At 31.8% G+C, this 26,663-nt stretch overlaps 1 protein-coding gene across 9 annotated transcripts; it reads right to left on the reverse strand.

The window, feature by feature from the left end:
- Nucleotides 1-765: 765 nt before the first annotated feature.
- On the reverse strand, nt 766-26,137 carry LOC142972402 (uncharacterized). 9 transcript variants are annotated; one of them, XM_076113494.1, is made up of 16 exons: nt 19,862-20,049; nt 19,657-19,768; nt 14,619-14,693; nt 11,297-11,425; nt 9,038-9,147; nt 7,921-7,959; nt 7,394-7,613; nt 6,746-6,823; nt 6,453-6,586; nt 6,201-6,336; nt 6,026-6,106; nt 4,850-5,125; nt 3,891-4,121; nt 3,417-3,740; nt 2,998-3,113; nt 766-2,814 (listed from the first exon to the last, which is right to left on the reverse strand). In XM_076113494.1, exons 2-16 carry the CDS (start codon nt 19,657-19,659, stop codon nt 2,745-2,747), a joined length of 2,022 nt encoding a protein of 673 aa, XP_075969609.1. In that variant the 5' UTR covers nt 19,660-19,768; nt 19,862-20,049; the 3' UTR covers nt 766-2,744. The 9 variants fall into 9 exon arrangements, with proteins under 9 accessions (XP_075969609.1, XP_075969604.1, XP_075969603.1 ...); XM_076113489.1 differs by lacking the exons at nt 19,657-19,768; nt 19,862-20,049 and adding an exon at nt 25,745-26,136 and having other exon boundaries at nt 3,891-4,118; XM_076113488.1 differs by lacking the exons at nt 19,657-19,768; nt 19,862-20,049 and adding an exon at nt 25,745-26,129.
- Between the last annotated feature and the right edge of the window lie 526 nt (nt 26,138-26,663).

The following is a 26,663-nucleotide window of genomic DNA, read 5'->3' on the forward strand; positions in this document are numbered from 1 at the left end:
ATTTAAATGCATCATGAGTGTACATGTACAACACTATTGTAGACGTAGACAATAATCTATCCTTCTCTTTCTGTTTCTCGACATCAAGTTCACGGTAGAATTAGTGTTGCCATTTCATATTCTTATGATATGATTAATATAGGTCATTTATTGATAAAAAAGGCAAGGAATATTGTATATATTATATTCTTTTTCCCATTTTTTTATCATAACATTTGCTGGGATCCTCTCTAGCATCATTTTGATATTCATAGTAAACTTTTGGTATAAAATGTATTTTATTTCATGGTGTCGTTATAGTATACTACAGTGGTTTAGCCCAAAACGTGGCAAATCGGTCAAAATGCATAGCCTCTTGGCCACTCTGGCTGGCTGTATCCGCTGGGATCCCGACATGCGATAGATACATTCTTTACAGTGTACCTACTTTATGAAGGTACTACTTTTACTTGGTCTTGGTCTTAGTTCTCTGTGACCAGCACCCGGTAAGGTCAGTAACTGGTAATATAATAACTAGGACTTGGGTTCAATTTCTGGGTCGTGCAATGCAATGCTGTTGGTTATTTCTTTCAATAGTAATTGGCTTGAGTCGGGAGATGTGTCTGTCTGGAATAATATGGGTTGTGAACGACGTAACGTGAGTGTATATCATACTTTCATGTGCGAATACATTGGTAGCTGATGGGCAGACACTTTCTAAAAAATACATTCTATTTATTTGATTATGAAAAAAAATGCTTTTATAGACAAAAATTAAAAAAACCGTTTGCTGTTTAAGAAATTTAATGGAATCACTTTTCTAATTACAATTTATACATTGTTATATTTTACATTTTTTAAACGTAACTTTTATCTAAATAAGGTAGTTCTAATGAGACTACTAAATAAATAACATGAAATAAAAAAAATATGCCTTATGTAGTCTCTACCTCTACGACTATTATTGCGAGTGTTTATTTACAATTACATAACTATATATCATAAGGTATTGGACATACAATAAAACATATTTATCTTAAAATATTATCATCGCTTTGAATACAAAGAAAATTTTGGTCCAGCTAAATCCTATCATACTAAACGCAACTCCTAGAGAAATGGGTAGATATTGCTATTAGGTTCATAATTAGAAATTTACAATGCAATAAAGTGATAAATGTAACTTGCTAATAATAACCGTAATGTAATTACTAAGTTTACGAAAGATACAATACAATCGTAACTTTATCGTCAATATTCATATTAACAATATTATAACTCCACCTATGCGATAGTAGGTGCTAATATTCGAAACTACATCGACGCCCGCTCTATAGCCTCAACGACGAGTTTTATCATGACAATTGTCATTTAAACATTTTACAATTACAATAATAAATGGTACATTTAAAAAATAATAATTTAACATCAACAATACTGCAAAATAATAAACAACAAGTTTAACTCAGTAAAATGCATTGCCGTTCGGAATTCCAAATAGCTTACACTACATTAAGTATGAAATAAATGGAAGTATCCGTTAGCACTCATCAAATGACCATTATTGCATTTAGCATATTATACACTAGTCAAATATGCAAGAATAATTTCACAAATATTTCACCAAAATATGTTTCACAAGTACATCACACACATTTCAATTATATTTCTAAACTGTCGAACATGTTTTATTTAAAAAATGCCTAATATTATATTTCAATCATAATTCTCATCAAACAAAATAATTTCAAATAATGAAAAACAAGCAGTGTAGATAGTTTTACTACACAGCCATCATTTTGTCCCCAATTTTTAAGTATATTTTGAGAAAGTATACACTCACAAATTGTTTCATTTTGCAAATGTATTAATATTAAAATTTTGGCTAATGGATGTCGTAATTCAATCTTACCATGATTCAAAATTATACAACTGGGACACATAATACTATTATTTTGAGAGTTCAGCCTCAATATAATATAACTATATTTATAATATCACAGAATACCAGATAATTTTTGAAATAATATAAAAATGAATACTTTTTCTAAATGCAGGTTTTTAACTTCTCTTTAATATAATGTAAGGAAAAAGATATAAACTGTTAAATGTGAAACATTGTTTGGTGAAGAGAGAGGATACCGTAAGAGTATTATGATATCATAGTCTTATCTACCAGTCCATTATACATATCTCGGGCGATATTGTTGGTTTAAAAAAATAGTTTACTTGTATTCACTACATTATGCTTTTATAATTATAATCATGAGCAAGTACCCTGTTAAAATCAGATACCTATTAACACCAATTTATTCATTAAAAAAAAGTGGATAGCTTTAACATTTCTATCAAAACCCATCATTGATACAAGAAAAATTGTTACAACTATTGCAGCATCCTTCCTATCTTTCAACAAAGTACTGCCCATGGCCTTAAATGTTTATTTCAGTTAAATTACACTGAAGTCCTAAAATACATAGTTTTGAAGTAAAATTTTATTGAAATTAATATTACCTCTAACAAATTAGGCTGAGCCTTAAGAAACTAAATTAATTAGTTAAAAATATTTATACAATTAACATAACTTCTACAAATGAATATATTTAATAAAAACAGATTAATTTTACATTGGTGCCATGCCAATCAACAAGCTTACAACCAAGTAATTATATTTCTTGTTTCTTATTGCATAATATTCATTGGGAAGTTCATATTATATGAGTGGATTAATTCAATTTGATATGTACCTATATAGTTTATCAAGTTTATTTGACTGCCGAGAAGTTTTGAATTTGGTTACTGTTGTTTGATGCCACCCACGAACTGAAGACATCTCTGAAAAGATAATTAAAGTTAATTATCTAGTAAAAATGCAAAAAAAAAATATGAATAATGAAATTGATATCATAGAAAAGAGATTAATTTAACTATTGCAATCAGTAACAACAAATTTCCCTATGTGAATAATAATGATGTAATTAAATAGATAGTTTTTGCAGAAAGTATGAATTTATTTACCTGCAATGACTGACAACACATTCATTAGAGCAATATTCGTCTTCCCATTCACTGTTGGATATGGCAGGATTGGTGCACCCTTGCCTGATGCATGAAGGAACTTGATTTTCATTTTGCTGCAATCATACATTTTATTATATTACTTGTCATTTTTGTAATAGTCTAAACAGAAAGTGTTTTAAAATTTAAAAATACCAGAATGGCTTTGTTTTTTTTTTTTGATAATAGTAATTAGAATGTGTTCTCATTCTAGGTTAATGGTATTATAACATGAAGGATTATTAGAATATTTTTGTTCCTATAAATATTATACATACCATGTCAAGAGCTCCTAGTAAAAATTTGGATTATAAATATTCTGGATTTAAAAGACAAAAATTGTGGGATGATACTTAAGCATGAATAAAATTCATATTTACATCTGATGTTTGTGGTTGAACACCTGAATTTCCATTACTATTGGAAGAGTGTTGTTCAGGTTTTGGCATCTGATTTTGATTAGGTTGCTGTTGTGGTTGTTGTTGTTGTTGCTGCTGCTGCTGCTGTTGTTGTTGTTGTTGTTGTTGCTGCTGCTGTTGTTGTTGTTGTTGCTGTTGCTGTTGTTGCTGTTGCTGTTGTTGCTGCTGCTGTTGTTGTTGCTGTTGATGATGCATCTGTTGATGTTGCTGCTGCTGCTGTTGCTGCTGTTGATACTGCTGTACCTGATGAGCCTGTTGCATTTGCTGATGTGTTTGTTGCATGTGCTAAAATATTTTCCATAATTAAAAACGTGCACCAGGACATTCATTAATCACTACTAAAATGTACATTATTTACTTGAAGTCAGTACTTAGAAACATTGTTTTTTTATTTATCTATATTTTATATAAATTTTATTGTCAGTGTTGAGCTACCTGTTGTGGATGATGGTACTGCATAGCGGCATGTACGTTGTTCATCGGCGGCGACTGAGGCTGCACTTGTCTGTACCCGGGTGGCGACAGAGCTGAGTTAGCTGGGTAGTTGGTGGGAGACTGAGCTGGCTGGTAGTTCCTTGGCGACTGTGCAATAGCAGGCTGACAATTTTGAGGTGATGTAGCCGGATTAACTTGATACGTCTGCGGCGACTGATTGGGTACATTCTGCTAAAAATATATATTTTTTGTTAAATTTTTAAAAATATATTTAGTTGAAAGCTAAAAAAAATACATTTAGTTTTTTCTTTAAATATATTTAGTCGTATAGATAACGAAAAAGGTTACCATCAGGCTACTTACTACTAAGTTACTCAGATAAGTCTATTGAATTTTTATAAAACATGCACAATTAATTCTGGTTACATTATACTATTAGTTGTCTATATGTACCATGTGTAGAATCAAATACTTTAATAGCATAAAAGTAAATTTTAAGTTATTACTGGGTCCCAAGAATTGTCATAATTATTGCCCATTTGATTCTGAACATAACAATTTCAATACAGTATAAATCTATGTATTTCAATAATCTCCAAAGAAACAATTGCAGCATGAGAGTGCATACAAGTGACATTGATTAAATGATTGCAATGCAAGACACAAATAGCTTAATAGGAGAACTAGTTGATTCAATTCCTCACTCTGAGTTGTGAGACAATTTTACATTATGCAATACTTTAACTCTCTTGCTACTTGTACTGTTAAGAAATGAAATCATAAGCCATTATATTGGATTCAATGAGAATACATCTAAGTTCTACATTCAAATTTTTTTAAAAAATACCACTCACTATGTCTCACAGCTTTAGGTAAAGACCAAATATTTTTATTCCATAAACTAAAAAATAATGCAGGATTCCCAAAAGAGATGCATACTATATTTTTTTAAATCTTACCTGGTATGTTTGAGGTGTGAGATTCATATTGCCCTGATAGCTCTGAGGTGACTGCTGGGGGTTAGGTGGGTAACCCTGAGGGTTCTGGGCAGGGTATGAGCCTTGAGGCTGGGTCCCTGTGTAATTCTGTGGAGAGTACCCCTGTGGAGCTTGGTTTGGCACATAACCTTGAGGTGAATGGCCATTTCCATATGTTTGACCTTGGTAATAATTACCATAGGAGGGATTGGCACTATTGGTGTGGTTATACATTGGCTGGGTTTCTTGTTCTCCTCCCTATAAGAAAAAAAAAAGAATTAAAATATCAATATTTTACTTACATATTGATACAGTCTTGATGCTGCAACATATACGATGTGTAAAGAAATATTTGTAGAAGAATTTATACCTAAATTATCAAAATATATATTTAAAAAATATACTGTGTGTATCAATTATTTATTTATTTCATATAATATTTTGTTCCAAAAATAAGTTAAACAAATAATTGAGCATATTATATGTTATCCACAAATAAAATAAGATCATTATTCATGATTAATAACGTTTAAATGCTTAAAATCAACATGTAAACTATTTCCAAACTGTTTGACATTGTGTACAAATAAAGCTCAGTAGTTTATAACCTATAAATAGCCGAAGCTTTGTGCTTTCATACAATTCTTACCAAACTTGAAAAGAAATGTTCAGCCATTGCGAGTATTTTAATTATACACTAGATAAATACATTCTCTAATAAAAACTGTAAGAAACGGCGAAAATAATTTGAATTATAGAACAAAAGACACAGTCAACTGATGCGAAAAGCACAACTTTACCATCTGTCAAGCGGAGTAAATGCTTTAGAAAAGCGCCATCTACTGGTTTCGTGTTGCATTAGGCACGTGGGGCGCACTGGTTATATGGCCGTGCAAAGAGGTATGATATGATTCATCCGACTGAGTAGCAGTCAGAATATTATTTTAGTAATGGCTTTCATTGGATTTAATTCAGTTAACTTTATTTGACGGAACTTGAAAATAAATACGTTACGTCAAAAGATATGTATATATTTTTTCTAGCTGATATCAATTGTTTCAATAATTTTTGTTTGTAAATTCTAAATCATAATATATTATAACAAATTCAAAATCATAAAATATTACAAGCAAGAAGAAGAAACTGTTCATAAATTACCTTCGATACTAAGCTAGCTCTGTAGGCTGCGAGTGCTTTGAGATATTCCTTCTTGGCTACTTCTGTTTTTTGTTTGTATACCTGTTATAACAATAAAATATAGTTTATAGTTTCGATATAATTTATGATAGGGCAATAAAATAGCATTATTATTTTTGAAACTTAAAATACTTACACTTTTATGCTCAGAGTCTAATCCATCCCACATAGATGCTACGATTTTAGATACTTCGCCAAAACTTGCATTCGGGTTCTGGCCTTTGATGGCTGCTTGTGTGTCTCGGAAAAATAACGCGTATGCCGATACAGGTCTGTAACATACACATACATGAAACAAATCGTATAATTTTAAAAACACTATATGTACCAAAACCTTTATTATTTTTTAAAACTTGTCCCATTTTATTTCCTTTAATTTATTACTTACTTTTGGGGTTCATTAGGGTCCCGTTTTTTCTTTTTCTTTTGAACTTTAGGTTTTTTCTGCATTTGTCCTCTATTCATACCATTGTCCATAGGCTCAGGCGATGATCGTTTTACTCCCATATTCCCAACACCAATCTACAACAAATTGTCAGTTAATATTTCCCAAATCAGGAAACCTAGAGAAAATTATATTCTAAAAATACAGTTCATTGGCAACATAAATGTATTATAATAAAGGGTGAATATATTCCTAAAGATATGTAGGTTATGTAAAGCGATAAAATTTGCCTATACCTGATGAAGCGTAGTTTGTTGCTGCCGGCTCGCTGAGCAATAATGGATAGGCAGAAGGCTTTCCGCATCACCAGGCAACTACCAACAAACAACCAATTCATTAGAATTTTATACTAGTGTCACTACTGTTTGATCTTTTTATTTAACTACAAAATAAAAAATGTATGCCAATGAACTATATTTCTAAAAAGAGATATTATGTATAGCACTTAACATTCATTTCTTTTAAACAATAACTATGGAAAGGAAGAAAACAAAAAAAAACTATGTGAAAAAAAGCAATACAAAAAATATACAAACTGGTCTTTTATTTGTTTATTATCCAGATTAAAAAATGTTTAAGGACACAGAATTTTAAAGAACAGTATAAATAAGTTAAAAACTGAAAGGGTTAGACAAGACAAAAGATAATCCATGCAAATTATTAATTGAATCCTACTAAGATTTGAACATTAATGACTGTTGTAAACATTATTTATTTGGATACTGAAGCAACTAGCACAAGTATCTACGGCATACTAATCAAATATAAAAATGCATTGTATTATATTATTGAAATGTAAATATTAAAGCAAGTTGGTATGCTATTCATGCAATGTAATTGGACTGTTCTACAAATAAAATTACATTATAAAAGTAAGTAGTTACCTGTGAATGATGAGAGGGAACACTATCATCAGAGTCATCACTAGTGGTGCCAGGAGGTGATGCTCTTTGTGGTGACCCATACACAGGACCTGAGGGTTGTGTGGGAGTGCTAGGTGTTGGAGGGCCACTCATCACTTGAGTAGGTTGCATCATCAGCAGCCTCTGCTGACCTCCAGGCTGTTGTTGGATCATGTAATTACCAGCTGGTGCACCTGCTCCACTGTAAAACATACTTTTTGGTTATTTTTTTTACTAATTTATAAGGGGTCATTATATGTTTGTATCTGTGCCTTCATGGAATAGATAAAATAAGTTAATTTTATTTCATAAAATGTACATAAGTGGATAAACAATATAATAAATAGCATTAAATACAGTGCATTGTGCAATTTTATTCCACCATGTTTATGTGGTTTCAACCAGTGCTTTGGCACTTTTGTAACTGTTTTAATATCAAGGGGAGCGTGATGTGAAGTACCTATTTACACATATACCTATGTAGATTTTAGCAAAGTCTTTGAACTTACATTTTAATCATGACATTGTCTGTGTGTTTCCATGCTGATCTGAGAATGAAAGAAGAACAGAGTGTACCAGATGCAAACATAATCTGTTTCAGTAAATTACAAGAATTAAGAAGCTGTGGTTTAATTCATAATAGAGGAAGAAGAATTTGGAAAAGAAACACTTTATTCACAAGAAAAATAAAAAAAAAATTGTTTCACAATAAAAGAGTTGTTGTTGGCCCTGCATGGCAAAACATTTGTGAGGCAGAGTTTGTTAAGGCCCAAAAAGAGGGGCCCAAGAAAATACTAGTACAACTTTGCCAAAGCACAAGTTGAAATCACATTTGTTTTTATAAATTATTCATTAACTTTATAATTATACATAATCTTTAAATAGTTAAGGTGTTATTCACAAATATTTACAGGTTATCAATTTGCTAGCAGGGGAATAGAGTAGGTATGCTACATAAAAAGAAATTATAGGCTAAATAAATAAATCATAATTATAATAATATCTAGAAAGCACATAACTATAGCAATTGTTTATTTATTCTGAAGGTAATGAAGAGAGCTCTATAATATAAAATTTTCTTTGAGATGAGTAAATAATTTGATATAGAACATTTCATCATATTATATTATATTGCGTAATATTTTTTAATTAATCTAAGACAGGAATCTTAATCAAGCAATTCAAGAGTCAAGTTAAATTAAAAACTGTTTTAGAATGAACCTGTGACACAGTGTGTAGTTTATGTTTTTAAATACAAAAGACATGTAGAAAATATGCTTCAACATAAACTGCATGAAACTTAAAGTCAAAGACATATGTTAGGAATAGAGGACCATGCACCCAAGATAAAAATAATAGCAGAAGGAACAAAATCATTGTAACTTATCATGTTGCCTGTAAAGTTACAATATTGGATGTTCTTAACAAAAACAATGTGACACACAAATCCAATATATACAAGAAATATTGTAAATAGTTCATTACATATTTAATCCTACTAAAGTTATGTAGGTAGACAACATTAAAAATGTATAGTACTTGTGATCTTTGATCCTAATGATATCATATAAACTTCTCAAAACACTATGCAACTAAGAAATATTAAGATTAGAATAATAATCTTACCTGTGTGATGTGACGGGAGTGTGCGGTTCTTGCAAGTATAAAGGTTGTTGATAAGAGGGAGCGCCCCCGGGCGGTGATAAGCCATCTTGTGCGGGGTTCATCATACCAACCTATGGCCAACAATAATTATTATCATTTCATAGACGTCGTCAGATAAATTATGTAGCCATCATCCAAATTCATTCAATATTGTGAGTTCAACTTGTTTCGACGTCATTCAGTGTTTACAATTCGTACATCAGTTTTGTAGCAGCGTGTTGATGGTTTAAAAGTTTGAAACTTAATTTTTGAAATAATGAAACTACATCAACGAAGAAAAAGTATTTGAACTAAAATTGATAAAATTAGAAGTTACGAATAAATACAAATTTGATCAAGAGCACATTTCAGAATATACTAAGAAAATAAACTGAAAAAGAAATTATACAAAGAAAGACCCAAAGACTTATTCACATGTCAAACTGTCTTGTCATTGTCATTTGTCACTTTACGAGTTGACTAATAAATGTCAAAATGACATAATACCCTGTTTACACTATACAATTACAGTGCTTAATCTAGGCACAGTTATTTGTCTTTGGTAAGGTTGATTGGAAATTGGAATAAGTCGTATGATCGTATTCGTTTTCCATACACGACATATAGGTCTATGTTAACTCTATTCTAAAACTATTTGTTAACCCAAAGAACATTTACCACGTAGATAGATAGGGCTTTTCAGTTATTTTGTATTTCACGAATTTGTAGCTCAGAAATCGGATAGATTATCAATAACTTTATTATTTAGTTTCAAAAACGTCCCTTATGTCCATTAATATGCACTGTTAGTTATTTGGTATAGTCAGTTACTGGTATAAGAACATCAACAGTCCATAGTAATTTTTTTCGAAACCTTCTTATAGCTGATAAAAGTATTCAATTTTTTATTGACTAATAAAATTACATAAAAGGGTTCTGAAACTATTATTTTCTCTGTATAAACTGATCCTAACTTCTGTGGTATGTCTCTGGGTTTAGGTAGGGTTACGGTTCCACGCGAACTTTTAATATACGATGTAGGTATATTAAGGCTTGCTATCAGTTCAGAATTGGATTATCTGCTCGTTGATCGATCTGGTGGCGCCTATGGAGTGGTCAGGGAAATGTGGTTGTTGTCACAGTGCTAGTTGTCAAGGTTTATTCCCCAAATTACATTAATTACTTCATAATTTAGTCTTCCCTCCTTTTTGGTAGTTCACTGTACTCATATCATTTTGTTTCGAGCGATGTGTTGATGCAAGTGTTGTATGCGCTTAGATAAATTTCTAAGATCTACTTGTTAATCGTATTTTTGTATAGTAGTAGAAAAACAGTTATCAACATGTTTTTACTTTGCACTGCGTTAGTTTAAGGCACCTTGAATTTCGGTTGCTATTATTAATAAGTAGGCCCGAACGTGGGGCCCCCACGAGGTAGGATATGCTGTCCGAAAATAAAAATATCTAGGCAATAAAACCGTAGGTACTAGACCATTCTTTACGGCCGTTAGTATTAAATATGGTAATATTTTGATAAGTACCAACATATTATGTGCGTACCGTTTCTGGTATTTTGGACTTTCCCAATTGCACCTATAGGTGCAATTGCACCTACCAAGAGTAAAGATACCTGCTTAATTGCAATAAGTACACCTAATGTAAAAATTGTCTAAGCAGTTATTGATTTACGAGCCACCTCTACTTGGAAAATATGGAATGGAATTCATTGATAGGCAATTCAATTTCAATAAAAACCAATCTAAAAAGTAGGACAGATATCGAACGTTGTGTAACTTGCGGGTTCCGTTGGATACAAAAAATATATTAATATTTTTATTTTCTTTCAAGCCAGAGTTTTATTCGCGAAGACACAGTAGAGACAATTAATTCAATTATAAATAAGTACACGTTGTAGACTGATACATCTCAGTAATGGCCTACATGCCTAACATATTAAGCTTATTCATGATAAGTACAAGCATATGACAATTGAATCAAAGGCATTAATTCCTGTACGCCTATTTTTTGTAGTAGGTATTCCTTCATTCAAAAATAAGGATAACGTAACAATTCTATAAATATCGCAATAAAGACTTCACTGTTTCGGGGGAGCTACTTAAAAATGTTAATAGAATGTGTTTAGCTGTAACATTGTCTTCAGGTAACAAGTTGAAATGAGATGTTAATTTGGATAACGGCTACAAATTTTTGAGATTTTTTTTCAAAACAACATAATACAAACCTGGGGTGCAGAATGGTGTAATTGCGTATACTGTATATGAGAATTTTGCACACCGGCGTTTGTGGCATGTTGCCCGTGTAACAGGGGAATATCGAACTCTTCGTCGCCAAAAGATGGTGTGTGAAATGTCTGAAACAAATGAGAAATATGTTTATTATAATTGTTTTCAAATGATCTTATTACCAAAAATAACTAACTAGAGTTACTTCTGTTAAATCACATTTCAGGAAACCGTAAGAACATACTCGGAATAAAATGAGCTCCTCCGATTAATCTACCACTTAATGCTTCCGCAGGCCTAAAGGTTAGTAGTGCCTAGTTGTTCAGCAGAAACGCAATATCTGCGTAGATCAACAATGGCAAAGGTAGCATCTTAAAACTCGTAGATGAAAATCGCTGAGCATCATGATGAGTTTAGCTTTTGATGTTCAGCATCAAGATTTAAAAAAACCTATAACTTATTAATGTGAAAATGGTGAATACTATGTAACTATAAAGTTTAAAGAAAAGTCATAGAAAGTCTAAAATTACGGATAAACAGAAAATATCGGACTCAAGAGAAATACGAGATTTACCGTACTTCGAGCTTTTATAGTAAAGTGCACAAGGGGATTACTAGAAATACTTAGGTATTGTTAGGTTATATAATTAGTAATTACGGAGTATTTTCATATTGTATATTGGTGGTGTAAACAGAGCTTGACATAGGTACATAGATAGGTACGACTGACATAGTTAGAAGTTTAGAGCACTTAATAGCCGTTGTCACTATTATGATCTCAGATATTTACTAAAACGTTATGGCCCATAATCTAAAAACATGCAGTACTCGTAAGACTATTAGAAACAAGTAGACATGGCCCCATTTTACTGTGAAATTTCAATGTCGGTTGAACAGTAAGAAATACGTAAAGTGCGTGACGAGGGTTTTCTACACCTGTCCTTGAAATATTCGCGAACTTTATAGCCCTTTCTAAGGTGGATTAAAGATTATTGCCGTGTCTACGAGGCTACGGGCCAAATCGATGTAAATACAAACTTCTTTTATTATTTCACTCGTATCTGTATAAATTTTTCCTAAATATTTATTTAAAGTGATCTACGTGTATGAACATGAACATTTTAGAACTTAAATCCGTCTTCGTGCTTTAGTTCTCGGTTTCCAGTTGCTATTTATCTACTATTTATCTTTTTTTTTTTTTTATTTATTTATCTACTGATATACTTATACTACTAATGGTACCTATATACTAGCTATCCATGAACCAGTCTTACATTAAAGTTGAACATTATAAGAAAGTATCTCTGAGAATAACAGAATGTAACAAGAAGTATCCATACAATGTTAATGATTATAAAAAGCTCTCAGTATAATTGTACCATTGTATGAAGTTCTCTTGTCGTCGTGTTGTCTATTTTACTTACAATGCTATTAATTATACTATGAGTGTACCTGACTTGTTATATTCAACAAAGAATTTGTACTATTTGAATACTTATGTGACTTTAAAAGATTAATTGTGTGAGTTCTCATCGCTTTTAATAAAATTAATAGACGTGGATAAATTTCTACATAATGTTTGACTCTGCTTTTAACAAAAGCGATTTTGTGTAATCAGGCATTACCTTTAAATCAAATTATTAACAGCCAGTATTTTAGAGTCCCGCACTTACATAATTTAAAAAGTATAAGTACACGATTTTGTGAATAACGGTAACGTTGTATTAAGATATTCTTTTTTGCTTAAATGGTAAGGTAAATCAACATCTTTTTCATCGTAATGTTAAAAAAACTGAGTGATTATACAGCCCTTTGCCATGGTTTTGTGTGATAAAAACTGACCCGCGTTTCTTAGCTTCGACTTTTTTAACGATCTAACGGCCCTTGTGTTATTCTGAGGGGTAAACTGAATGTAAAGTTTAATGCAAAAGAGTAACAAACAAACAACTTACGTACTTTACAAACTTACTCGTTAATTAGTTTATAATATAAGTAAGCTCGGTAAGATCGAACGATGTTGAATTAATCTCTTTAACATTATTACAAAGGGCCACACAATTACCTGACCTAAAACCTAAACTGAATAAACTTGATCGTAGATCTAATCGAGTGTTTAAAAGTTAATAAATGGTAAAAATTCAATATGTAGCTCATGATTTATTTATTTTACACGTAAGTAGGTTACATTCCTGTGGTTTCTCGGCCAGAAATAGACTCTAATTCTTTATTGAAAGTTTATTAGTTCGTGATTGGTACGGAGTGTTCGCTGCCGAAGCAGCTATGACTGGATCATAACCGTACTATTTTGTTTATTAGACTTCGATAGTGACAACTAAATTCTATAAAATTAGTAAACGATAGATTTACACAAGCGTTGAAATCCATAAATTAAGGTCTAAACGATTTTTTTCAGAAAATAACGCTTATTGCCAAAAGTAGATTATTTTGAGCAGTTGCGTTGACGTTATGAATGATATTTTAATCAAAACATTGAAGTGTCCGTACATTTAGGTACACTTAAAATAATAAGCGTCGAATTAAATACACTCGTTTATTGTTAAGTTGCATAGAAAGCCAAATAAATTCTGCCTACACAGGTTTAAAGCTGGTAGTGAAAATGAACCATATTGTAGAGATTTTCTTCTTCTCGTTTCGTGTAGTCAAGCTAAAGTAAAAGTCTACCTCCAAGTCGCTTAGGATATTTTCATGATAGAATGACAGTTAACTTAACTGACAAACAATTCGGACAGACATATCAAACGCCCACCAAACCCATGGAGCAACAGTCGTCCACCCATGACTTATTCTCTACTTATTGAATGTTTATCAAAAAGTGACAAATGTCTATGAGTGCCCTGATTTGTAGAGATGTTTTGCATTTCTTTTTTCAGTTACTTGCCTAATTTATACCCAACTAATTTGTAATACACTTATTTCGGGCTCTATCAGCGTTAAAACCACATTATGCCGGCCCTTATATTCTCACAATGATTAAGTTTTGGGAGTACGTATCTGCTTGGTTATAATCACTTAATAAAACGCTAATAAATGATTTATAAAGTACGATTTAAACGTTTATTCAAATTATTTGTCACTATGACTAAAAAAAGCAATGTTCACGAAAAGTGATCGCTACAGATTATAAGCTTAACAACTTTAATAAGCTTTTATGTAGATATTTATCGTTCATACGAGACTTGCATAATTTCAAGTTTTCCCAGATGAAGGATAAAGACCATGTAATAACGTTCGTTTCTTTATTCTTTTTATCCCTGATTTCGTATGGGATAACAAAATGTTGTGTTGTTGCGTTAAACTGACCTGATCATTCATAGTGTACACGCTGTTCTTTGTGTCGCGAGGAACAGGCAGCGGAGATTCGAGGTTTTCTGGTCTCTGAAACAATAGAAAACACAATTGAGGGTTGGTTATCCAAAAAAATAAACTTGTTACATTACATTTTAGAACAACTTTCTGTTTTACGTTGATAACTTTCACATTTCTGTTAGATAATAAGATATTTCGTAAAGAATAGACCATAAATCGTTTTACAAAATAATTGAACAGAAAATTACTGCGTAAGTATCTTCATATTCAATATCTTTACTCAGAGCTTTCAGTTTACTTTAACGCTAAAAAAGTGGTTCTCTTTAAAAGGATAGTTTAAACAAGTAGAGACGAGAACATCTAATTTCTCATAATTATAATAGGCAAGTATGTTGTTAGACATGGCCTCGAGAGATGTTTCCTGTGCCAAGATGAGTGGGGCGGGTACAATTTCGCGATCACAAGTATAATACCAATAACCGCGGTACACAACAATCTCGTTAACTTCCCGACATGATAGTTACGATCAATTTTATTGCTTTTTACTTTTTACACAAAATTAACTTTCCTGCGGCTTGCATTGGGTAAATGGCTGATTATAATCTGTATGGGTTACAGGAAAGCAAATTATTCTAAGGCTTAGATTATAGTGTAGCTCAGTTGAAATACCTTGTAAGATATTATGTAACTAACGAAACACGATCTCAATTACTCTCAATAACCTTTTATGATAGCGTTTTACAAATTTGATCGTGCAAGTGTACTGTAGATTATTCAAACAAGTAATAACTAAATTCCTCTTAGAAAAATGGTATTAATATTTATTATTTCGTATTACTTATTGCAGGTCGGTGCGCCAATTCTCGATCCAGTTAGTATTTCTTAACATTGCGATATTGAATGGCGAGAGTTGCGCACACAAATGGCATTCTCTGTCTCGAAGTATTCGTTTAGCTGTGCCACCCATTTATTATAACTGTGATTTTATTTAATTGTAAAGTGTTCTTTGTTTCGCTTGCATTTGGGATATCGACCTTTTTGAAAGTAATAAATATGCCTTATTGCTTTTCGTACAGTTATTCAGAATGTTTGCATAATGTTATTAAGAGGAGGAATAAATTATGAGGTTCATTCGAAAATAGAGTCCTGAATTATTACGTACATTGTTACTTGATCATTATATTTCAAAAGTGTGGGTTGAAGAAAGTGTTATGCATTTTTCTAAATTCTAACTGATAATTTTTTTATTTAATTTATTAACTCAACCGTACTTAACTGATTATAAATGTTTTGTATTTAAAATCTTAATTTATTACGATGTTCAGGTAGAAATTCTCAGTAACAGTTTAAAAATTCAATCAATGAGGAAGAACGTTGTAATACTTATGTAGCCGCATGAAGCGATTGGAATTTCTTTTTGAAAAACTATTCCTTACCGTTTTAAACGTTGTTCCAAAATGCGATTGATCAACATTGTAATAGTACCTTGAGCCACAAGTCGGTCTCATGCCTCTCGGACCGGTTTCTGTAGCACACCGGCTGCGGTCCCATTGGGCCTTTATACACACACCACTATCAACAAGTAAGTGAAAGGACACGCCAATAATTGCTTTCTGTACGATTGGATTTTGTAACAAACCACTAGTTAGTGTTAATAAAATATTAATATGCTGCCGGTGTGTGACATTTCATTCAAATTTTCATCTACCGAGTATTTTCAACGTGCATTTGCGAATAAAGAGCGTTAACGGATAACCGCATCTCACCGCTACATTAATCGAATATTTAGGGATGAAACATAAACATTGATAAACAATCTTCCTAGCGATAATTTCTAAGTAATGGTTGACTATAATGTGGCATCCATAACGATACGATGTTTCTAATATGTTTTTAGAGCGTGGAAAGTAGAAAGTTTTAAAAGTAGGCAAGAAGTTAATACAGTTCGGAAAGTAACTATGTATATTTGTTTAAATAATTTTATAACTTTGCAGGATTTCATACTGAATTTAACGATGGTTATGGTTCTTTAAAGTCATAATTAAACACACATTACGAAATAATATTTAAGTATACGTGCGTGGGTTGCACTGAATTGTGTCAGGATGACAAAGCATCATTGTATTTCAATATTTGTTTTTCAATAGTCTTTTACTATATACATACATACTCCCTATACATTCATATTACTGTTATTACAAAAGCAAAATTATAGCTAGATTTAAATCTATTACTATTGTAGAGACAGACGAGTCTCTAGGAGGACGTAATTGCCGGTCACTGACCTCGTTTTGTTCCTTCCACTAAAATAGCGTTAAATCAATTGATGTTATTACAATTGGAACACAACTCTCATCATAACTTACAATTTGTAGGGACGATATTTTCCAAAATAAAAGAGCAGGTGGATATTTTTGTAAGTCTATTTAAAGAAGTATGTAGTCTTGAATACCGGTTATTTTATTCACACACATTGTTTATTCACGACAACATTTTAAGTTATTTAAACTATATATTATGTAAAAGGATATTACTTTCCAACCAGTTATTTTTTACGATATTCTCTATAAATAATACCTGTCAAAATCTAGATAATTTATTTGTTAGTGGCCGGGGCGAATAGCCGTTATTTGAGTTGTTGACGACGACGCCATCGTAAGGTTTCACCACCTTCGTACATCGGTCTGGTTTTTAGGGCAATGGCTTATATTTTTTGTATAAGGTTTTTAATATTAACATTTATTTTTAAATATGACAATCATCAACGAATTCTTAATAAGAAGTTAATCCCCGAGTCAAAAATCAGGTCTGATATTTCTATATATTCCACTATAAATTTCGAATAATTTTGATTTACTAAGTGTACCTTAGATGTGTTAAGATAATATTTGATAAGTGATAAACATATTCACCTGTCTTACATTTTATGGCTAATTCCAAATATTTGAATAGAAAGGCATAGTTTTGGAAATTTCTCTTTTTAGTTAAATAAATACCTACTTCGCACTATACACTTGTAGGTTTTTTCATTTTTGTACTTTACTTGTTTTTTCAATTTTCAGTTCTTTTACCTCAATTCATTTAGAAAATTCAGATCAGTAGCAGAAAGAATTTAAAATAGCGTTGCGCTACGCTTTTTGGTTGTGTAACGCGACTTTTTTTTGTTAATATGGGTAGTAATATTGATTAAAATGGTATAAAATAATTTGCTTTTTGAAGATTCATGTAGCTCCTGAACCAAAATATTTCGTAGACTAGAAAATATACCTCAACTCTAAATTTTTCCTTCGTTTTTTTTAAAAGGGTAAAAATATAGATGCTTCTTAGTTATAACTCACACACTCTTTCACAGTTTTTGACTTCTTAATTACCAAAAACTCAAATAGTATTAGATAAATGTTTTAGTGGTTTCAAAGATTAATTTTGGGGACATAAAATTAGTTCTTTTTAAATACGCTGAATTAATTCAATGTTTTAAAAATTATCGATTCAGTTGTAGCTTATAGTTGTATTCCAAATAGGTTAAGGCTATGTGCATCATAAGTTTGTTACACGAAGGCATCCAGATTCCAGCGTCTACTTACTACCCAATATTATTTCTTGTTCGTTCAAACATGGCGGCCTGCGGTGGGGCCGAAGAGTGATCTGTTTCAATTTAAAACGGGACATACCTATATTGTTTTGTCAATATCCAAGCATTTAAAATACTGCCTATGTTGCCTATTAGTTTTGTAATACTGGAATTTTAATGAAGATTTTATCGATTTTAATTAATCATAAATATTAATGGTTGTATGTAAGCATCGAGAATGACTTGCATTTAATGTTTTTTTATGCCACGTTTTGATATTGGTAGTTAATTGTAATTTGTAACGTAAATAAATATAAAAGTATGTAATGTTCGGTGTAAAAGTAGGTCGTAAGATCTATTGTTTTTCTATTTATATTGTTTATTAATGTAAGTATACGAATAGTGTAATGCAACACTTGAGTCTGTTGCCGGAAGTTATTTGTGTTGTTCCTTTACGTATTAGGCTAACTAATTGTATATAATTAGCCGAACTAAGTTTTTTATAAATATTACCGTTACGACGTTTAGTAAAATGTAAAGGGTCACTAAAACACACATCTTGTCCCTAAGTAAGTTCGATGTGGATAGCTCCTAGACTATATACAAAAAAGGGTTGTCCAAAATTTACCATATCTTATTTACGAATACAAGACGTAAGAAGTAGAGCTAAGTAAACGTAACCCGCGAGTCGCAACCCGTTTGTAAACTCTACAAAAATATGCGGAAATGCAAGCAGCTGACTCTACATTTCCAAGTTAGTCCGGGAGCCGGTGATCTGTTACTAAAAAATAATATAAATATAAAATACGAGTCATATAATCTAATAAATAGTCCGCATAAATAAATAAAGAATAAATAGCATAATTAAGAACGCCCTACAACTATCTTATCTTTATATCAATATCTACGCTCCAGTTTGCTCAGATAGTGATACCTTCTTTATCAACTACGTAAAATAATATCATAAATATTGTGATCTGCAACTCACCATTAATAACAGAGGTATTATTAATTACAATAATAAATAATGATCAGTTTAACATATAATTATAATACTATAAGATAAGATTACAATGATGAAACTTATCTAACAGTCATTTCACAAGATTAACGCGCACAGGCTAACAAATAAACAGTCTATTTTGTATTCAGGTAATTCTAAAACAGGCTTCGTTGAGTACGATTGTATCAGATTTGAAATTACTTCCGCAATCATTTAAATATGTAGGTCTGAACTACAAACGCACCAAGCGATGTGGCAATTTTAATTATCTTAAATAACTAGCTACAATTATTCAATATTTATTACAGAGACTTTTACAATAAAGCACTGCTACTAACACTAACTCTACATAAATACATGAATGCGACTACTGCAACTACTACTGTTAGAAGTTTCGGTCGTATCGTAACTTACAAATAACTTAAATATTTATACAAGTACACAAAGTTTGTACCTACCATTTAAAAATCTAATTAGCTGCCACAGACATATTCCATCCAGCGAAACGAATTAGGTTCAATAAACATACATTAATTTATACGTTCCGGTCCCATGTAAGATCTAATTAATCTACGGAGGAAATAGAAAATAATACAATTTCAACTTTAATTGATAGAGCACTGAAGTCATTCATTCATTACACTGTATGTACAAGTTAAGTACCGGAACGATGTATCGGACCAGTGTGGTCCTGCACGAAATAGAGACACAATCAATTTCTGTTAATATTAATTTGTTCCACTTGAATATAGAGCTATTTCGAGTTCGTACGGAAACGTTTAGAAGAAGCACGATAGAAAGGCACGCTAGACGCACGTGCGGACCGCGCGGGAAGACTGCGTGGCGGTCGTGGCGCGCGCTGCGGTGGGGCGCCGCGCCGCGCCTCGGCTCTCGCTAGTGCGCCGCACCGCCGCACCACGCCGGTGGCGCTATTGTTCATCCTAAAGCAACACTGCTTTTTTGCTTCTTACTGAAATACGGAACCACTAAATTATTGAGCCTGCTGTCAGCTTTTCATCATGGACTCAAAGAGCATGAAACATGAAACGATTGCATCTCTATACTACTTGTGTTCTCTGTTCCGGTAATATATGATAATGTATGCAATTATTTATTTAAATTTTCTACTCGTAAATATGGAACAAAGTATTCGTTGTAAATAGGAAATTAGTATCTAATTAATGTCTTTGTAGCACAAATCGTAGTCTCAGCACCATACATAAGTTAAGTATATAATTTTTGACGTGAGCGGAAACTATTTTTTGAAAATAACGGCTAAATCATTTCAAAAATCTGATATGCAGCCGTTGGAATTTCAAAACGTTTCGTACGAATTTGGAATTCACTTTAAATAACAGGGAGAATAAGCGCGCATACTTTCAGATTATCCTGTTGTTGAATTATTGTGGCGACTCTACATATATATATTATTATTTGTGGTTTAGTTGGTATTTTCTCATTTTAATTGTGTTTTATTGTAATAAAAACCAATAGAAAATTCTTAGTTTATTACAGATTCTTGTCTAGAAGTGGTTTGTTAGTTCTAACTTTTAATTATATTCGCAAAAACATGTTATAGGGAAACGGTATTTAGACAAAATATTCTCCAAGAGATTAATTAAAAAGCTTACTTTAAAATTGTCAAGTTTTAGTTGTATCTTCAGGCAAAACACTTATATCTTACATAAAATACCACTCCGAGGAAGATGATTTATAAACCCTGTATTTTAAGCGAAAAACTGATAACCAACAAGGGCATAAAACAACGAGCATGATCAACCGCACATTTTGTTTAAGCGTTGACAATATGTACGCGTGTGTCATTCACTAAGCCAAGACACCTCATAATGCATAATTCGGTTTGTATGAGTGTGGTCTTCTCGTCGTCAAATATTTAATTTCATTGGGAATAGTCAAAATCTAGAATGCATGCGGATCCAGACGATATAGTCCGAACCTGGACCTCCAGGAGAGGCTTTTTTTTTAGTAAATAATTGACATATTAGGTCGGGGAAAAAGTCTTTTCGCATTATAGTATTTATGAACTTGTAATAAATTATTTTCTCTACACAAAGAAGCTCGATATTTGGGTACCTCACGAACTCACTGAAGGAAACCTAATGAACCGTGTACTCATTTGTGATGCTTGAAGCCAAAGAGATTTTATTACAAGTTCATACATACTATATAAATGCGAAAAGACTGTTTCTCCGACCTAATATTTCGGCCCATTGTATGACACAGAATACACCTATCTATTATCCCTATTTAGTAATGATAACCAAAAATACTAATTTCAACAATACGCGACTTTATCGGGACGAGGAACATAAACGGATAGATGCGGAGGATAAAATATAATATATAAGCTTCAGGTTCGAACTTTCAATGAGCACAAATAGAATTAACTTTTAGTTTTTTCGATTATTTGCGGTAAATATTATTAATGTATTTAGGAAGGTTTCGCTAGGTAAAAAAAGGCGATCAGAAGAAAACAATTTTGTCTTCAATTTTTTTATTGCAATTTTAAGACACTTAGTCGCAGATACTCGACAAATATCTATAAAAGTGAAGCCAGTCTCTACTGTAATAAAAGTTTTCGAACATTATTTTGGATAAAAGATTTTTCTCATGTAAATTACATATGTCTACAGCTTCATTTATTTTAAAATTCTCTTATAGTATAGTGGTAAAAAAGAATAATTTGTTAATATAAATTTCCTCATTTATATTAAGATTGTACACTATATTAGTTTATTGGTTCTCTTTATGAAAACTGCTGTGTGAAAAACGGAAATTTTTCAACTTTTACCCCACCCTAGTCATATTTTCCGAACCTGCAGGCAAATACGTACGATTCTATAAATTCCTTCACCAATAGGAAACTCCCTTGTTCCAACTGAAAATTGGATACTTTGTATCATGGAAAATAGCCAGAAGAAAACGGTTATTCGTTTCACGTAGAAGTAGCTGTAGTTTTAAAGTTTTTCAACTATGTATGATTGTATATTTTTAGTAAACTTATACGTAAAATATAAAATTAAAAAAAACACGTACTATAATTTTTACACGGAAGCTCACGAAAAAAATTCTGTGGCGTAGAGGTTACCAGCCTAAATGGCATGTGGTTTCCTACAACAACGGTCATTTACTGAGCAATAATCAGTTAAACCATTATGACTGGTCCATGGTCAAACGTTTTTACTATGCAGTCTCAGTTTAAGGACCTTTACAAAGTTCCGTCCATCTTGGTGAACATCCTTATAATGGAGGAAGGTTTATCAAAAAAAGGTTTTTCAACTAAATGCTAAGGTTTTCAGTTTCGTCTTTAACTAGTTATTTCAATAAAGTTATCTTACAATTTTATAGGCTTATATTTTAGTCTTAAAATAATGTACAAGCTATTGCCCGCCTTGTATTTGTGAAATAGATTTCGATAATAGAGACATCGATACTGATAGGGAAAGTTACCGCCTCGACAGAAGTCACCGGTCGGTAAACCATCTATGGGTCAAGTAACGCTAATCGCGGTTGGTCCATAGATGGGTGGCCGCTTTGTAGTATTTGAACTAAGCGTTTCCGTGTTTCAGAGGGCGGGTTGTCGGCTTGAACAATTTTTAACATTAGGTGGACCACTAACCATACGATAAAATAATACTTGTGCTTTTCGTTCATACATACATATAAAGCTAAAGGTTATTTTATGACTTATTTCTTCAGATGTGTGTATGTTTCGTTACAATTTCGATGTTCGTGACGTATCTAAGTATTTTTAAAGATTTAGAAGATTCAAATTTTATTCAAAGCTTAGCAATTAATGAAATCGTGGTAACAAAAAAATTATGTGATGTTTAGTTTTTATTGAATTATCACAATAAACACCTCGTTTAAACTTTATTCTTAAATGAAAATATACTTCAAATTGATAAATAAATACCTATAACTAGAAGCATGTCTGTTGCTAATTATACAAGGACAGCACTAATGAGAAGCGATGTCCCCGTAACAGTCGAGCAAAAAAGAAATAGAATATATTTTACCGAAGAGCTTTAAAATGGCTTTTAATACATCAATGTTCGTAGTATTTTAATTAATTACTACTTCTATTGTATGCAATTGGCATAACTATGATTTAGTTTCATTGCTCTTGTTTAGAAAGTCAGATAATTTTTGTTTGACTGAGTAGGAGTATAAGGGTCAGTTTTACGCCTAATGGGAAAACGTCGGATAATTTATCTGACAGATAAAATAACAAAAAAAAAATCATGAAAACATGTGACAATTTCTTTTAAGCTAATCATTACTTAACGGGAAGTAGTAATGTTGGGCATAAGTTTGGTGGATTAATCCTTAAAATATAGGTTCGAATAGAGGACCGGGTGTATTTGTCTCTGTCTATTTACATCCATACTAATATTATAAATGCGAAAGTAACTCTGTCTGTCTGTCTGTCTGCCTGTCTGTCTGTCTGTCTGTTACTCAATCCCGACTAAACTACTAAACCAATTTGCATGAATTTTGGTATGGAGATATACTAGAAGATAAAAGGAAAGGACATAGGTTACGTTTTACCCCGGGAAAATGACGCATTCCTATAGGAAAATTCAGGTGGCGGACGAAGTCGCGGGTACAAGCTAGTACAAATATAAAATCACACATATGTTCCCATAGGGGCACCTAAGAACACCACTAGGTATGATCCTAACAAACTTCCTTTATTCACATCCACATATCTTGTCATACAGGACCGCCGGTTACGAGTATTCGCTTCTGTCTACTTTATTTCTTTACAAAAAAATAATTAAAATGATATTCAGAAAAAAGTGTTTTAATATAGTTAATGTTATGCTATTTAATTTAATTTAGTTTTAAAATAACAAGGTCACTTTTATGCAAAGCAAATGAGCACATTACACCCGGACCGAGTCTTTGTATAATTTAATTACTAATTTTATAATAGATCTAATTATTATTTTATTATGAAACTTAATCTGTATAATTGGATAAAATTAAAAAAATAATTTATTTATTAATCACGGCGTAATAAGTACAAATATACGGCTTGTGTGTTTTAAAACAAAATTTTAGATTTTTTTTAACAGAACAACTGGTTATTTCTGTTATCGTTCAAACCTGTTTAAATGAACCAAAATTATAATTCTATTTTTAATAAGTAACGAAATTAATTATGTTTTTAATTTAAACCATTTTTATTTTAGGCCAGCCTTATAAATATTTATAAATCTGTGTTTATTTTCTGGAAGATAAAACAAGCGACTGTTCACGAAGTCTCGGGTTTGATACCAGAGTAACTTTCAATAGCATTGTTCTTTGGGGTGACTTTTCAGTAGCATCCCGGAGTTGGGGAACAGTTATCGGCCTGACCTCTATTATGATATTTGAGAATTCAATAGGTAAATGTAGGCATTAACCCTTTCCTGCTTGGGCCAATGTGGTATTGCACTTTTGATATCGTATTACATATTTCTAATCAAAATATAACGTAACAATTATACCTATTTTTTATCGACTCTAAACAAAGTTAATAAATTTATAACAAGGAAAAATGCGTGATTTAATAATTTATAATATACATTTGTTAATAGGCGGGACTAAAGCGATTCCACTTTTTTATCAGTAAGCAAAAAACGTTTAAACTGGTTGTAGTTGTGTTGATTTACTTTGCGATAATGATAAATTAATAATACAACAATCGTTGAGGCCTGTTTAATAGGCTGGTCTACAATAATTAGTGCTGTGACGTCAGACATTATAGTCTTGTTTTAAAATCATTTCATTTTTATAACCTGCCAGTGACGTATCTAGAAGATATTTTTTATTTATAAATTATTATATTTCCTTTACGTCTTTTCTTATTTTAAAGAGATTTCTCGTTTTGGCGATGTGGATTCGTCGAGCGTATAAAATTGTGGTAGTCGCATAAATAATTCTTGGGTTCTATAATTGATATTACATTAAATTATGAAAAAATTACCGATGTTAAAAACGACCATATTTCGTTGAAATCTTTTGTTCGCGTAAAGTTATACAACGGATAAAATTATTAAAGCTAACGATGTATAATATATTTTATACATTAATCTAGACGATTACCGGTCATTGAACTCTCCGAACATCGTAAACGCCATCTAAGAATATTTATTTGATCGCTAAAATTGTATTACGTCGATAGATGCCGCTGTTCATCACCTGGAAAATTCTTTAGTAAAACCTCCACGGAGACTGTTGGGGTGGTTCTATTCTTAGCTCTAATCCTCACGGACATTACCCCTGTACACAAGTCAAATTTTAAACATTTCCTTCCGCTAATATATTCAAAGTAATAAGTAGATGGATTATACTTATCGATAATAAATACAATGTATATATAAAAAATTACGTAGACTGGCTTATGGACTCATTAAATGATGTAGCGATGACAGCTATTTAACATACCTGTTAAAAACATTTCAAATATGTATCGGTTAGCAACGAGTTACGAGCAAAGAGTTGCGATAATAAAACATTGAAGCAAAGCTATCTCACCTTGTACATGTTGTAGAGTTTGTAAGCTCTTTCTTGGTCGTCCGGCGAAGGTTGGACTGACTCCATTCTGTCTCATCGACGGCGGTATCGTGCACTATATCCAAAACGTTATAATGACGGTCCATTTACTGGCTCAAATAGATTACAGTTCGTTGCACAATTATCCTTTTCCTTCTGAGGTGCAACGTTCTTATGTAAATACATTAACTACACTTACAGTTCATTTATATTAATATCTCATTTAAATATCTACGAAATCCCACTACGACTACTTCGCTTTAATGTACGATAATTTAAGTTTAATGTAAAATGATCGTTCAATATTTCAAGAAGTATGGTTCATGTCCATAAAACTTTGTAACTTCCTATAAGTTAACCTTGTTACTTACCCTCCGAATTTTCCAATAATCGTTAATATTAATTCATATTTTCCTCCTTACAAGTTAATGGAAGTACTTAGAGTTAATGAAAGAAGCGTTTTAGGAAACATGTCTAGGAATCAACACACTTTCTTAAAATGTTGTTTTGCCGACGGCAACTTATGAGAACTTATGTCACTTGGAGTAATGTTTTTATTTAAAATAACTTAATCTACAAATCCATTAATTAATCCAGTAAGTATTTAGTTTTTACAGTATTGATTGAAACTAGAATATATTTCCGTTGACACCTCAAAAGTTGTTATAAAGTTTATTTACGGATAAGGTAGTAAGATAGTATGGATTAAAGTTTTTAATTAACAGTTCTACTTAACAATAAATAATTAAAACACTCTTACGCAATTCTATGATTACGCAATATAATTTTTTACTTTATAATCTTATATCAATTACATTTTTAGATAAAAAGTGCACTTAATAAGAAAAGTGTAGATTACTTTAATCGCCGATACTTAATTAGAAGTGTTTTATCAATGGAG

Source organism: Anticarsia gemmatalis, chromosome 4, assembly GCF_050436995.1.
Source record: "Anticarsia gemmatalis isolate Benzon Research Colony breed Stoneville strain chromosome 4, ilAntGemm2 primary, whole genome shotgun sequence".
Taxonomy (NCBI): Eukaryota; Metazoa; Arthropoda; class Insecta; order Lepidoptera; family Erebidae; genus Anticarsia; species Anticarsia gemmatalis.

Excerpts from the sequence above, each read along its gene's own strand:
- LOC142972402 (XM_076113488.1), bottom strand. The coding sequence starts at position 25,810 with ATGGAGTCAGTCCAACCTTCGCCGGACGACCAAGAAAGAGCTTACAAA. Across the intron at positions 7,614-7,920 it reads GACAATGTCATGATTAAAAT|TGGAGCAGGTGCACCAGCTG; the intron begins GTAAGTTCAAAG and ends TATGTTTTACAG. Across the intron at positions 3,741-3,890 it reads AGTACCATCATCCACAACAG|CACATGCAACAAACACATCA; the intron begins GTAGCTCAACAC and ends AAAATATTTTAG.